At 33.3% G+C, this 12,676-nt stretch overlaps 1 protein-coding gene across 8 annotated transcripts in view; it reads right to left on the reverse strand.

Annotated features, from left to right (window-relative positions):
- Positions 1-12,676, reverse strand: part of LOC124359502 (phosphatidylinositol-binding clathrin assembly protein LAP) — a 121,717-nt gene that overhangs the window by 8,266 nt on the left and 100,775 nt on the right. For 7 of the 8 annotated variants that reach the window (XM_046812290.1, XM_046812285.1, XM_046812286.1 and 4 more), the window contains 2 exons: positions 8,463-8,565; positions 4,312-4,365 (listed from right to left, as the gene is read on the reverse strand). In XM_046812290.1, the coding sequence (XP_046668246.1) occupies positions 4,312-4,365; positions 8,463-8,565 (157 nt within the window). The remainder of the gene's footprint in view (positions 1-4,311; positions 4,366-8,462; positions 8,566-12,676) is intronic. The other variant, XM_046812287.1, reaches the window with a different exon arrangement.

Genomic DNA, 12,676 nt, shown 5'->3' on the forward strand with positions numbered 1-12,676 from the left:
GAATTGGTGATCCTTGTAGATCAAGTGATATTCGTGACATGCTGAACATTGTTTTGCTTAGCAACCGAAATTGAGCAAAGTTTTATCATACACAGTTAATTTATATAATAGCTCAGAATTGGTGATCCTTGTAGATCAAGTGATATTCGTGACATGCTGAACATTGTTTTGCTTAGCAACCGAAAATGAGCAAAGAATTGCCACTTAGCTCTTTTCTATATGAACATCAAAATTATTTCGATTTTATTCCTGAACCATAACACTATATATTTTGGTGTCCACAACTAAATTTTATACAATATGGCCATTTCAGATTTTTGAAACATCTTATATTTTAATTTCATGCTTGACTTCTTTATTTTTAGGATTGCTATTACAAACATCATGGCCATTACCAAATTCTTTATGAACTGGTGTTACAATCTGGAATCGGTTTTCAGTATCAAATACAGAGGGCAACGTGTCTAGTGAAGTATTTAGAAGGGGTGTCTGTGCTGTTTTCATTACATGAACTAATAGATGAATAAAGTTTATTTTGGCATACTTGAGAGCTGAAAATTTTACTTTGATGTTTAAAACTACTGTACTTTTAGCTTTTTACGTTGTACAACATTGTATAGCTATCTGATGTATCTTTATTTTCAAACTGTTATAGTTTTGTATTTCTTCAGTACATTAAAGAATTTCATCTTCTTTTAGTGCGAATTTGTTTAAGATTGTTTTCAACAAAGGCCTGAAACCTCTTTGTGGCTTGGCTAAATGTGAAGTTAAAAATTCTCTGATGGAATAGGAGGCTATCGAAACTTCCCTCTACTGGAAAAGCCTTTAAACTCTTAGACAGATAAAAGCTGTCATAAACTCTTTCACCCTTTCGGGACTCATTAAAAAGTGCTAATTTCTCTATCTGATTGTATTTAAATGTTCAGTTAAAGTACATCATTGTATGGTTTAAACTAACACTTTTTTAAATATGGTAATGCACGATTTTTTTATTATTAGGCTCTAATGTAGAGTAAAACAAGGTATAAAACGATTATTTGGTATTGGTACACCATTATATTTTTACTTTTTTAATTTAATACTTAAAATAAATATTTTGTTGTTAATAAACCAAAATCCCAAGTGTAATGTATCTTTTAAAGCTGTTGGTGTATCAAATCATATTTGTTTTATTGAATATGTATATCTTAACTTATTTCTTTAATTTTTTAATATTAAAGCTATCGTTGGCTATTGGCTATCTAAGCCTAGATCAAGTGGAAGAAGCAAATTGGTCTATTCATCACTGGATGTTAAATCGTCATCTAGTATATTACTTATATCATTAATGTCATGGTTATTCACTTGTACTTGCAGCCATGACAAAAATAAATAGTACTAAATGAATAATTCACACATTGTTTCAACACTATAACCGTCCAAGCAACTCAATCCAAAGTAATAAATATTACGTATTTTCACGTGAAAATGAGGCCTAAAACTGATTACATTATTTAATTGCACTTTATCCTCATATTTACAATAGATTAAAAACAAAAACAAACTTGTATTACGATGAAAACAACAATAAAAGTACAACAAATCTGATTCGCAGTGGCTTAACAAGTTTGTTTACATTGGCAGACAATTCACTCAGCTGTAACTATTGTTGCTCATCAACAAACCAGTAAATGTACTGTGTAAGAATAACTGCAATATTGTTTAAAATAGTTCAAACTATTCCCGAGAGGTAGCAGCACAATGCAGAGACAATAGAACCCACCGAACTAAACTCATATGTCAGCGAAATGAGAAGTAGTATGTTAGTCGTGCAGTGCCCGTGTTTCGTCCGGAAAGGGTTAACGATTGATAATGAAGTAATTCTTAGACTAGGAATACCAGACATCAGATTATTTTCTAATATATTGACTTGACATTGCCCACTTAGCTACCACCTCTATAACATGAGTATGGGTTGGAGATGTTACTTCTTCAGGGAGTACAAGGAGACTTCTATATACAAAATTTGTGACTGTAAAATCAATTCTGTGACTAGGTCGAACACCTCTACACAACATTTCTTATACATGCTGGAGTGGGATCTTTAGTTCCCAAGGACATATTGAGATTTATTAAAAACCTCAAGATAACCTGTTTTCTTTTTAATTTCAGGGTTTTCTCACAACAGTTCTTTGGGTCACGGTGATTGGGTTATGATCTTGTTCAATCAAACCTCAGTATTATATTGTAACGTAATACGAGACAACAAGCATGTACATTTCTTCTTGGCATACACTGTGAACAAGTGCTGTGCTATTTGCAGTTCTATATATTCACTTTGCTTCTTTAAAATGATCAGGATAATGAATAGCCCATCACATGAAAGATACAGTCAGTGATGTGTTTTTTTGCACCTAAGTTGCACACATTCTACATGAGCTTTGTGATGTGTATGGTGAAAGTGCAATGAGTTAAGATTGAGTTAAAATAAAGGATGAAAATGTGATAGATTACACAATATCTGGAGATTTGGCGTGTGCAACTGAAAATGAAAATTCATGAGGGCAGAAGATTCACAATAACCACACTCTCTTCGAGAAATTTCCACATGTTTAAATCTGTCCTGTAAATATTACAACAGAAAACCTATAATAAAAAAATTGTGCTATCAATGCTGGGTGTCCTAACTTTCCACAGAGGACCACAAACTAATGAAATTTAACAGCTTTTTCATATTTTTTTATTTTTACGATGGTGGGGGGGGATATTAACATGAGGAAATCATCAAAGAACAATCCTATATCACACCTTAATCTCAGTAACAATATATCGAATGGTCACACACAAACTCTCCTTTCAAGGTCAACACAATACAAACATTGTCACAGTATCAGACCGTAGAAACTAACTTTGTTCTGGAACAGACATGGTATTTTGTGGGTATATTAATGCCATGAGTGACGACTATCAACGCAGAAGTCTTCTGCATAACATTAACCAAGCTCTTTTGAGTGGATTAGATGAAAAGACGCAGCATGCTAATAAAGTAAATCTTCATTCTCTAGAGCAATGCATGGCCTTGTACTATTCTTTGAACTTATAATTAGTTATAGCTTAATAATTATATATATATATATATATATATATATATATATATATATATATATATATATATATTTATAATTATATCACAAACTTGTTAATAAAGTTTCATTGAAAATTAATCTATTTTATTCCAGTTAATCTTATTATATAATTAAATAAGAACTTAACACAGAACTAACAGTAGCTGAAGAAGAAAATAATGCAAATAGTTCACTGAATAAACTGTACAGATAGCCAAATGTGAACCAGACCTTGACAAGCAACTATTTGGGCTGACAGGGTTTGTTCTGAGCAACAAGATAACGTTTAAGATAATGTTTAAGATTTATTTAGATGTGAAATAAACTATCAAGGGACAACAATAGTGGCCAATTAACAAACTGCAATCACAGTATAATGAAACTGTGATAACGGATTCAGCCCAATATCAGAGCTTGTGTATCTTTGTTGTGCAACGAAAAGGTTTAAGATGACTACCTGAGAGGAGTTACAAATAGTAAATATAATACATTCACTATAAACTAATTAGTGCATGGTGGACAGTTCCCTAGCTAGTGCATTCATACCTATGACACAATTACCTAAATAATATACATTTGTATTTAGTTTTCAATAGCTTTCTTTGTTGAATATCGTTAATATTCCAAAACCTTTAATTAAAACCAATCTTTATTTAATATTTTAATATTTTAGTCATATTAGGCACTTGTGGTTATATCTACATTTGTGGACAAACAATATAATAAGCACCTGTAAATGGTTTTCTTATTTGCTGGTGCACCATTATACCGAATTATCATAGAATTCAAACTCAGTATAGCAAAATATTCAAGCTTCATGAAACAACATTATATTTGATTTAGTAAATTAAAAATAACAGTTTTAAAAATGAAAACTATGATATATGACTAAAAATGGCCTATCCTTTGAGGTACTAAACTCCATTTAAAAGGCTTCCCTTTCTTATGCTCCAAAACTTGAGTGGAATTAAAATGGTTAATACACATTTTCTGTTAAAAATAGAATTTATTCTCAGTAGTTAACATGAATTAAATTGTTTAGTTTAACATCTATTAATAAATTCGGGGTACATATATATTTAAAATTGCATAATTTTATTCCTTTTTAACAAAGACTGTAATAAAAAAGCCACTATTTGTGCTATAAGTCATGCTAGAGCAAGCAGTTGCAGTGGAAGTGGCAGTGCGACACACACAATATACTTACCAGAGGAGAGTGCTGCATGGTGGGGAACTGCGCAGGGCTCGTCATGCCTTGGCCCTGCAAAGCAAACATGCAAGCCTACTTCACTCTCACTCTCACTACAAGATCAGGGTGTCCATGCTCAATATTTACATATTAGTCCTAAGTGTTCTTTATAATGATTTTCATTTTGAAAACTTTAGCAACAGTACAACTATTTTATTTAGGTTTTGAAGTAACATTAGTTTGAATTTGACTGAATCTTGTAAGAGGGCTGTCCAGAAAGTAACAGACATTATGAAATTAAAAAATATCAAAGTGAAACAAAATATTTTTACTATTTGCAGTTCAGTATCAGTGTAAAATAGTTGTGTAGCAAGCCACATCATCATCGCTGGGATCAGGTGGTAGTCACCTGGGGCCATAACTGGGCTGTAAATGGATGAGCGTTGCCGTGGAAAAACAAAACTGTTGATAAATTTCAATTGGTTTGTCATTTTCCACAGACAGAAATCTTATCACAGATCACAATTCACAACTGGCGGGATTTTCAATTAAAATTCTCATTTCACCACTTCACTGTATACAAAGTATGATAGACATAATGTACAATCTACCACGGCTGTTTGCTTATTGAGTGTAGGAACATCCGATGCCAAGATGGCACCATGTCAAAACATCTGTTACTTTCTGAAAGTCCTCATATTACAATTTGTTCATTGAATAAAATATACATTTTGAAACGTTTATCTCGACAGACTACCATGACTCAGCTGTTAATGAGCCATAGGTTGTTCAATGCACACTTATACAAGCTGGTCCTACAACACACCCTGAATTTAAAGTATTGCCCAGATGATGCTGAGCACACGTTTCTCGAATGCGAGACATGGAAGAACAATAGAGCCAACACTGAGACGATCTTAGAAAAATCTCTCAATCCGGCAAGCCTATTGTTGCACATACCACAGTGAGAAGAAAACTGATTGGAAATTGTAGCCTACACAATTCTAAACGAAAAAAAAAAAAAAATTATAGAAAGAGACTAGTAAGGAAGAAGGAACGTCATAAGTCGCAACATGAACTGGATTGAAGTAATGCTAACATGGTTCCAACCCAGTTGTCTTTGCACCTATATGTGGAGAATGAAAACAGAGGTGGCTTTTAATCGGTCAAGGGAATTTCCAAGTCTGATATACCAGGTAAAACATTTAGTCCTGATGATACGTAAAAAGTATTTCCTCCCCGAAAAAATCTACATTTTGATAATAGCGTACTATGACTCAGAAAAGGAGAATACGAGTTATATCCAGAAGTAAGTGTACTGAGACTCTCACGGCCAGAGGAATTTTTGTTGTTGATATGTTAGCTACAATGCTGTGTAGTCTGAATCCTCCTTTCTGCAACGAGAACCTTTCGATGTCAGGAAATACGAGGTGTCATCCATTATCTCATTTTGAAGAGAAAACCCTGGTTAAGGTTTATGTTCGAAAATAAAAATAGAATATGCGAAATTTAAAATTTAATATTGTTTATAAAATCATTATATTTTTTCCTTAATTTTTATACTATGTGAGTGGATACAAGTACAGTACAAAGTGTTTTGGAGATATTGTCAAGTTGTGCAGTCCAGGTTATTTTGTCATCTATTACTAGGATATCAGCTGCTCTTCTCCCAAATGCCAATTGTCTGGTTTTTTATAGATTGACCACAAGGTCATTTTTTGAACAGTATTCATATGCTGTGTTGAAAGCAATGTATGAGCTTACTGCAAGCTGATCCACTGACCTCTAATAAATGCAGGAGGAGGATGGTATCACCTGCATACAGAGAGGAGTACATAGATCTCTTAGATACTGAGGCATATCATAGAATAGAGATGAATGGTTTTAAAACTTATCCTTTATTATTTGTATATGTCTGAGGCAGTCAAATGCTTTGTTTAGGTCTATTAGAATGGCTGTAGTCAGATTGCCTTCTTCTATGCCATCAATAATAGCTTCAACCAGTGTAATCATTGCTGTAGAAGTTGATTTTCCCTTTTGTGAAACAATGTTGATTGTTGGCCAGTAGATTGTTTTGGGTACAATGATTCAGGAGCCTTATAAGCTCTATTTTTTCACACACTTTAGATATGGCGGACATAAGCAAGTATGTCATTTTTAACTATGTTGACATCTCCTTTCTTAAGTTGGGAAAGAAACTGGGTACTTTCGTACCTGATGGAAAAATTCCTTCCCTAAATGAATTGTTGAAGATAGCTGTAAGGGGTATAACTATTTTTAGCCATTGATGATACAATCTTTCCATGTATTGTTTCTGCTTTGTTATTTTACTTGCTTCTTTGTTCATATTGTCTTTGTGTCTCTAAGTAGTTTTCCATTAAATCTGAAGACTTCTTCATCTACAAAATACTTTGGTTTGTTTTTATTCGAAGCTTTCTGTTAAATTCACATGTTAAATTGACATGTTAAATTCAAGGCTATCTGGAGAGTACTGTCAAGTATGTTGCATGCTTCGTTTACAGATGAGGTTCTTGTAAACCCTTCCATGATACTTTTGAGAGCAATAGTTTTAGGTCCCTCAGATTTTCTGGTTGTAGACTTTGATTCATAGTATTTGGTCTCAGAATTACACCTTGACTATGGACTGTACAGGGTTGGGCCGTTTAATCTGAAAACTGTGCGTGAATTGTGCATGTAACTAGCTTCTCATGGCTGATATTTGTGCAAACACAATCTATAGAGTCATCCTAGTTGGTGGCAGATGTCAGCATTTAATTCAATTTGGTTGTATGTTTGTTGTGGTTTAGCATGTTTACATTGATATCTACCATAACTATCAAACGTTTTAAATGTTCGGTGTTGTCAAATCGTCCACTTATTGAATTGAATCATCTTGTACCATGAGCAGCTACGCAATACGCAGAATAGGGGTGTGATAGTCATTCTCCACTTATCTTATGATGGGATTTTAATTTTTATTACAACGCTATTAGTATAACTTTTCTGAAGTGGTAGGAGTGAACTTCTTAGTGGAGCTGTGAATCTTTTGTAGATTCATTTGTAAGCTGGATATCACTAAAAAAACACTATATTAGAGCCTGTCTTGACCTCTAAAAATATCAATTTGTCTGGTTGTGTTTGATAGTTAGCCACTGGTGCTTGGTACTGGCACGATACACATATTGATGAGGAACATTGTATGGACACCCTGATGAGTCTATATTATTATAATACAATAAAAATTACAATTTAATAGGTGCAACAAATAATCTACATTTAAACAACAACAATAGTCTTAGAGGTATATATTGAATTGGCAATGCATAATTGTGATGCAAGGGCAGTGCAAAATAGCATACTTGATTAATTTACTTGGCACTCAGGAAGCTCTTATGCAAACTATTATTTGGGATTACCATGATAATTTCTATAATTACTAATTTGTCAACTGCTGTAACTAATATTTTAGAGATGTGCGAGTATCAAATTTTACCAATTAGATTATTATTTTATAATTTCTTGTAGTTTTGAATAAATTGAAATATCAACAAAGAATTATTGTTTTTTGTAAATCAATATATATAGTTTGTTGACAAGGCTACTGATATCAAATTAAGTATACAGACAGATCTGGTTCTTTTCTCAGCCCGTCTTTTACTATGGAGTTTTTAAACAGAATTCGCTTTAAAGGAATAGCGTGGTTTGAAGTCCAAGACTTATGTCACAATAATAAATCTCCTCGTAATGTATCAGACTTCATACTTTAGTTATAAAAACTGATAATAAATTTGTTTGCATTATATACCATTGCAACCTTTTCAAGTTAAAAATTTAGTCGTTTGCAAACAGATTTAAAAAGTACTTGCCGACCTCTGCACTTTGCAGATGTTACACTATCCTTGCAGGATATATTATGAGTAAACTCTATTAGTGTTGATATTTGGCTTAAGAAATATCAATGGATAAGCCTTTATACTCGCACATCTCCATCAAATTTGAATAAAATTACCTATTTTATTTTATTTCAAAACTATTTAATAAACACTTGTTAAGGTACGAAATTATTGATATCGGCAGCTTGCATAAACAAATAATTCATATAATTTTCATATATATGAGGTGAAAAGTATGCCAAATTGACAAGTTCAGGTACAACAAAGAGCACTCACCATGGGCCTGTAGTTAGCTCCTGTGGTGGCAGCCATGGGCTGTGGGCTCCATCCTGTCTGTCCAGGCTTACCTGTGTTTTTGGGTGAATTCCACTGCACACCTCTGATAACAAACAAACAAACAACAATCAAAGCATTATATTACATTAGTGTAAGTATAAGAAGATTCACTACAAGCAGTGAAGTCATATAGACAAATGTGTCATGCATGTATTTAGTGATAATTAAACGGATGCTAAGTAAGCCAAAGACTTATACCCAAAGAACAAAACATGACCCTAATAAATGATTATTTTCCAAGATATTGGTAGTCTTATTTTACATACTACTCTTACAAAACTAGAATGATTCAAACTATTTTTTAATTACACAGGTTTTAGTACTGTTAGTCTGAAATAGTTCAAAATTAGTTAATATCATTGTTTTCTCCTGAAACTGGAAATAATTACAGATTTAAAGATAGTTTTGCAGTATAGAAATATATTTTCTGACTTAGTATGAGGTCTCTCGAAATATCAAACTGAAGATGCATTTCTAGTTTGGACTTTAATTTGCACAACACTGATGTTCAAAGTTTGTATGTGTATATATATATATATATATATATATATATATATATATATATATTATATATACCCCTAAGACTTTCACATATTTAAAAGCTTTACAAATACAAAATTTTAGCATTTAAATAAGCAAAACAAAATAAGCATTTTCGGTTCTGGGAGCCATGACTGGAGAAAATAAAAAAAAAATCTCCAAACAATTCTGTCACGAGAGGGATTGCAAAATGGATAAAATGTTATTGTTGTATATTTGTAAGTTGCTAAATGTCATACACATGATCCTGATGAAATTTTTTCTAAGAAGCTTATTTTATAAAATGTTTAGTGGTTTAACCCTTCGATGGACCGTGACGTACGCCGTACGTCTAGCGTTTACCGCTGAACTCGGCCCGCGACGTACGCTGTACGCATCGCGCAGTCCGATCTTATAACGAATATATTTCGGTTATTTTTGGTGTAATACATTAGAGTTATACATCGTTGGAAAGAAGATGAAATGAACTATCGGTTTATCGATACCTATGTATCGAAAGCCGTTCAACATGTAGTTTATAGTAGACGAAAAACATCGATCAAGGTGGCGCGACTTTGTCTGCTGGTATGACGATGTTATTGTTTGTCTTTAGCTGTTTATTTGTTTGGTTATATTTACATACTATTTCATAATGTTACTTTTGAGTGTAATTTTAGCAATTATGTTATTTGAAAGTGATTTTCACTGTGGTTTAGGACAAATCTGATTGTGAGTTTATACTCGTATGTGCATCAGTGAAGTGAAACAGTTTTAGATTCAGTTTTTAAAATTGGTTTGGATTATTGTTTAGGCCTAGGCCTGTTTTATTACTTTATTTCATGAGTTATGATGGGTAACGACCTAGGAAGGACACATATCATTAATAAACAGATAGCAATTTCAAACAAGAAACTTAAAGAAATGAACAGTTTTGGTGTTACTGACAATACTCAGCTTAGAAAACAGCATTTTACTCGACATGGAATGCACCTAAACAAGATGGGGAAAAGATTACTTGCCAGAACAATAGTCCAGGCTATTGGTTCCCTAACATCAAATGTTCCTTCAGGAACATCTGCGGATCCCCCGGCTTTGGATAGTAGTGAGAGTGGCCAGCAGACACCCCCACCAGGTCACATAAAAAGCCCATCTGTGACTGAGATCAGTCAAATGACTTTGAAGATAACCCCACAGGAGAATACCACCAGTTCCCCTTCAACTGTGAACAGCTGTGGCAGTGGCAGGATTACACTCTTCCCAAGGCAGACTACCAGGCCCACTTCTAGAGAGAATAGTTTGGAAGAATTACAGCAGTCGTCCCAGTCCAATTCCACCAAATGTCCAATTCTCAGAGTCAAACCAACAGACACCTCTACGAGGATACTCTGCCTGTCTCCCTCCGGAGGAAAGTCCTGGAACATCTTTGCTGTCCTCAACTCTTGTGAATAATAGTATTTCTTCACCAGTACAGGGCTTTAATACACCAAACACTGACAAAATTATTTTGATGCAAAAATTAGTGAATGAGTGCAATCATGTTACAAGAGAGCCTCAGGCTGAAAATAGTTATTTTTTAAGGAAAAACAAACACCATGTAACAAAGCCTTAGTTAATAGCAATAGTCTATCATGTGAAGCAAATAAGAATCATAATAACCATATTAACAATTATTTTGGGATGTTTTTGAATGTTCAAGGGCTCAGAAACAAAACATTACTGTTAGAGACCTCTTTAACTAATGTTTCAAATTTAATTTTCATTTGTTTATCAGAGCATTGGCTTAACCCTGCTGAATTGCCATCTTCCTTCCCAAGTAGATTTAGTTGCATCTCAGCCTATTGCCGGAATTCTCATTGTCATAGTAGAGGTGGTTGCCTGATCTTTGTAAATGATCAGGTTCAGTCAAGACCATGTGATGTGAATAGTTTCTGCATAGAATTTCATTTTGAATGTTGTGCAGTTTTTATAGATGAATTGAAAGTTTTAATAATATCTTTATACCACTCCACAGCAGGCGATTACAATATTTTTCTTGAAACCCTGGAAAATTTGCTTTCTTATACATCTAAGTGGCCAAACTATACTGTCATAGTCGGTGGGGACATAAATATTAATTTTGATGTAAATACAAATAAAAAATCTGTCAAAGGTATGCTCAACATCCTTCGACAACATAATTTTTATCACTTGAACAACAACTCTACACGAGGTCATAACTGCTTAGATAATGTTTTTGTTAATTGTCATAGAAAATATGTTTTGTCGTGTAATGTAGTTCCTTTTATTTTCTCAGACCATGATGCAATTTTAATTAATCTGACAAATAAAATTTATGACAAATATCAGGACACTGTAGCTGTTAAATTTGATTCCAACTATAAAACAGTCTCTTTTCCAAAAACTGCAATCAATGAATTAGCCATTAGATTGGCTTCATATGATTGGCTGAGCCTGATCACTCATTGTATTTCAGGTAAATACAATGCAGAGTTAGTATTTGAAGTAATATTTTCTATTTTAGTTAATAATATCAAATTTCTACAAAAAATTAAAATGGTTAAGTTTAGAAAAAATTATGCACAGATAAAAAATAAGTGGTTCAACAATGAATTATCTTCCATGAGGGATAGACTTTTCTTTTTAAAGTCACTGAATGGAGATACTACCAGCAATGAGCTTCAGCAACATATTAAGACCTTACAAAGAGAATATAGACAAGCAATAGTAGATGCCAAAATGTTGTACAATTCTGAACTTATAGAGTCCAGTAATAATAAGTGTAAGGCAGCATGGAGAATAATAAATAATAACATAGAAAATGGTAGTAAAGTAACAAGTGGTATACCTCCTGATGACTTTAATGATTTCTTTATAAATTCCGTGAAAAATATTAAACAAAAAATAAATATGTCAAAACATGCTCCGAGTACTCAAGATCTTGTTCGGAAACATTTAATTCCATCTTTCTCATTTACTTGGAAACATATATCTCCCAATGACATAATAAATGCTGCCAAGCGTCTGAGTAACTCCAATAGCTGTGATATATATGATATGTCAAATTTTCTTATAAAACAGGTGATAACAACTTTAGCCGAACCTTTTTCATACTGTTTGAACCTCTGCCTACTTGAGGGAGTTTTCCCAAATAAACTTAAAATAGCTCGTATTTGTCCTATTTATAAGAAGGGGCCCAAGAACGAGCCAAATAGTTACCGCCCAGTATCTGTTATACCAATACTATCAAAATTATTTGAAATTTTGGTATACGATCAAATTAGCATTTTTTTGGAAAGTAATGGCTTCTTGAGTATGTCACAATTTGGCTTTAGGTCAGGAAAAAGCACCTTTGATGCAATAGACAGCCTTGTTAAATTTGTGCTAAATGCTTTTGAAAACAAAGACTTTGCTCAGGCCACTCTCTGTGACTTGAGCAGGGCGTTTGATTGTGTAAATCACAATGACATCCTTATGAAATTGAAATATTATGGTTTAAGTGAGAATGTTGTTAGTTTTTTTGAATCATACTTAAGTAATCGTAGACAGAAAGTATTTGCCGAGGGAAGGTGGTCAGGAGAGCTCTTGGTTGAGTATGGAGTTCCTCAGGGCTCTGTTCTCGGACCACTTTTGTTTTT

Source organism: Homalodisca vitripennis, chromosome 4 (genome assembly GCF_021130785.1).
Source record: "Homalodisca vitripennis isolate AUS2020 chromosome 4, UT_GWSS_2.1, whole genome shotgun sequence".
Lineage (NCBI taxonomy): Eukaryota > Metazoa > Arthropoda > Insecta > Hemiptera > Cicadellidae > Homalodisca > Homalodisca vitripennis.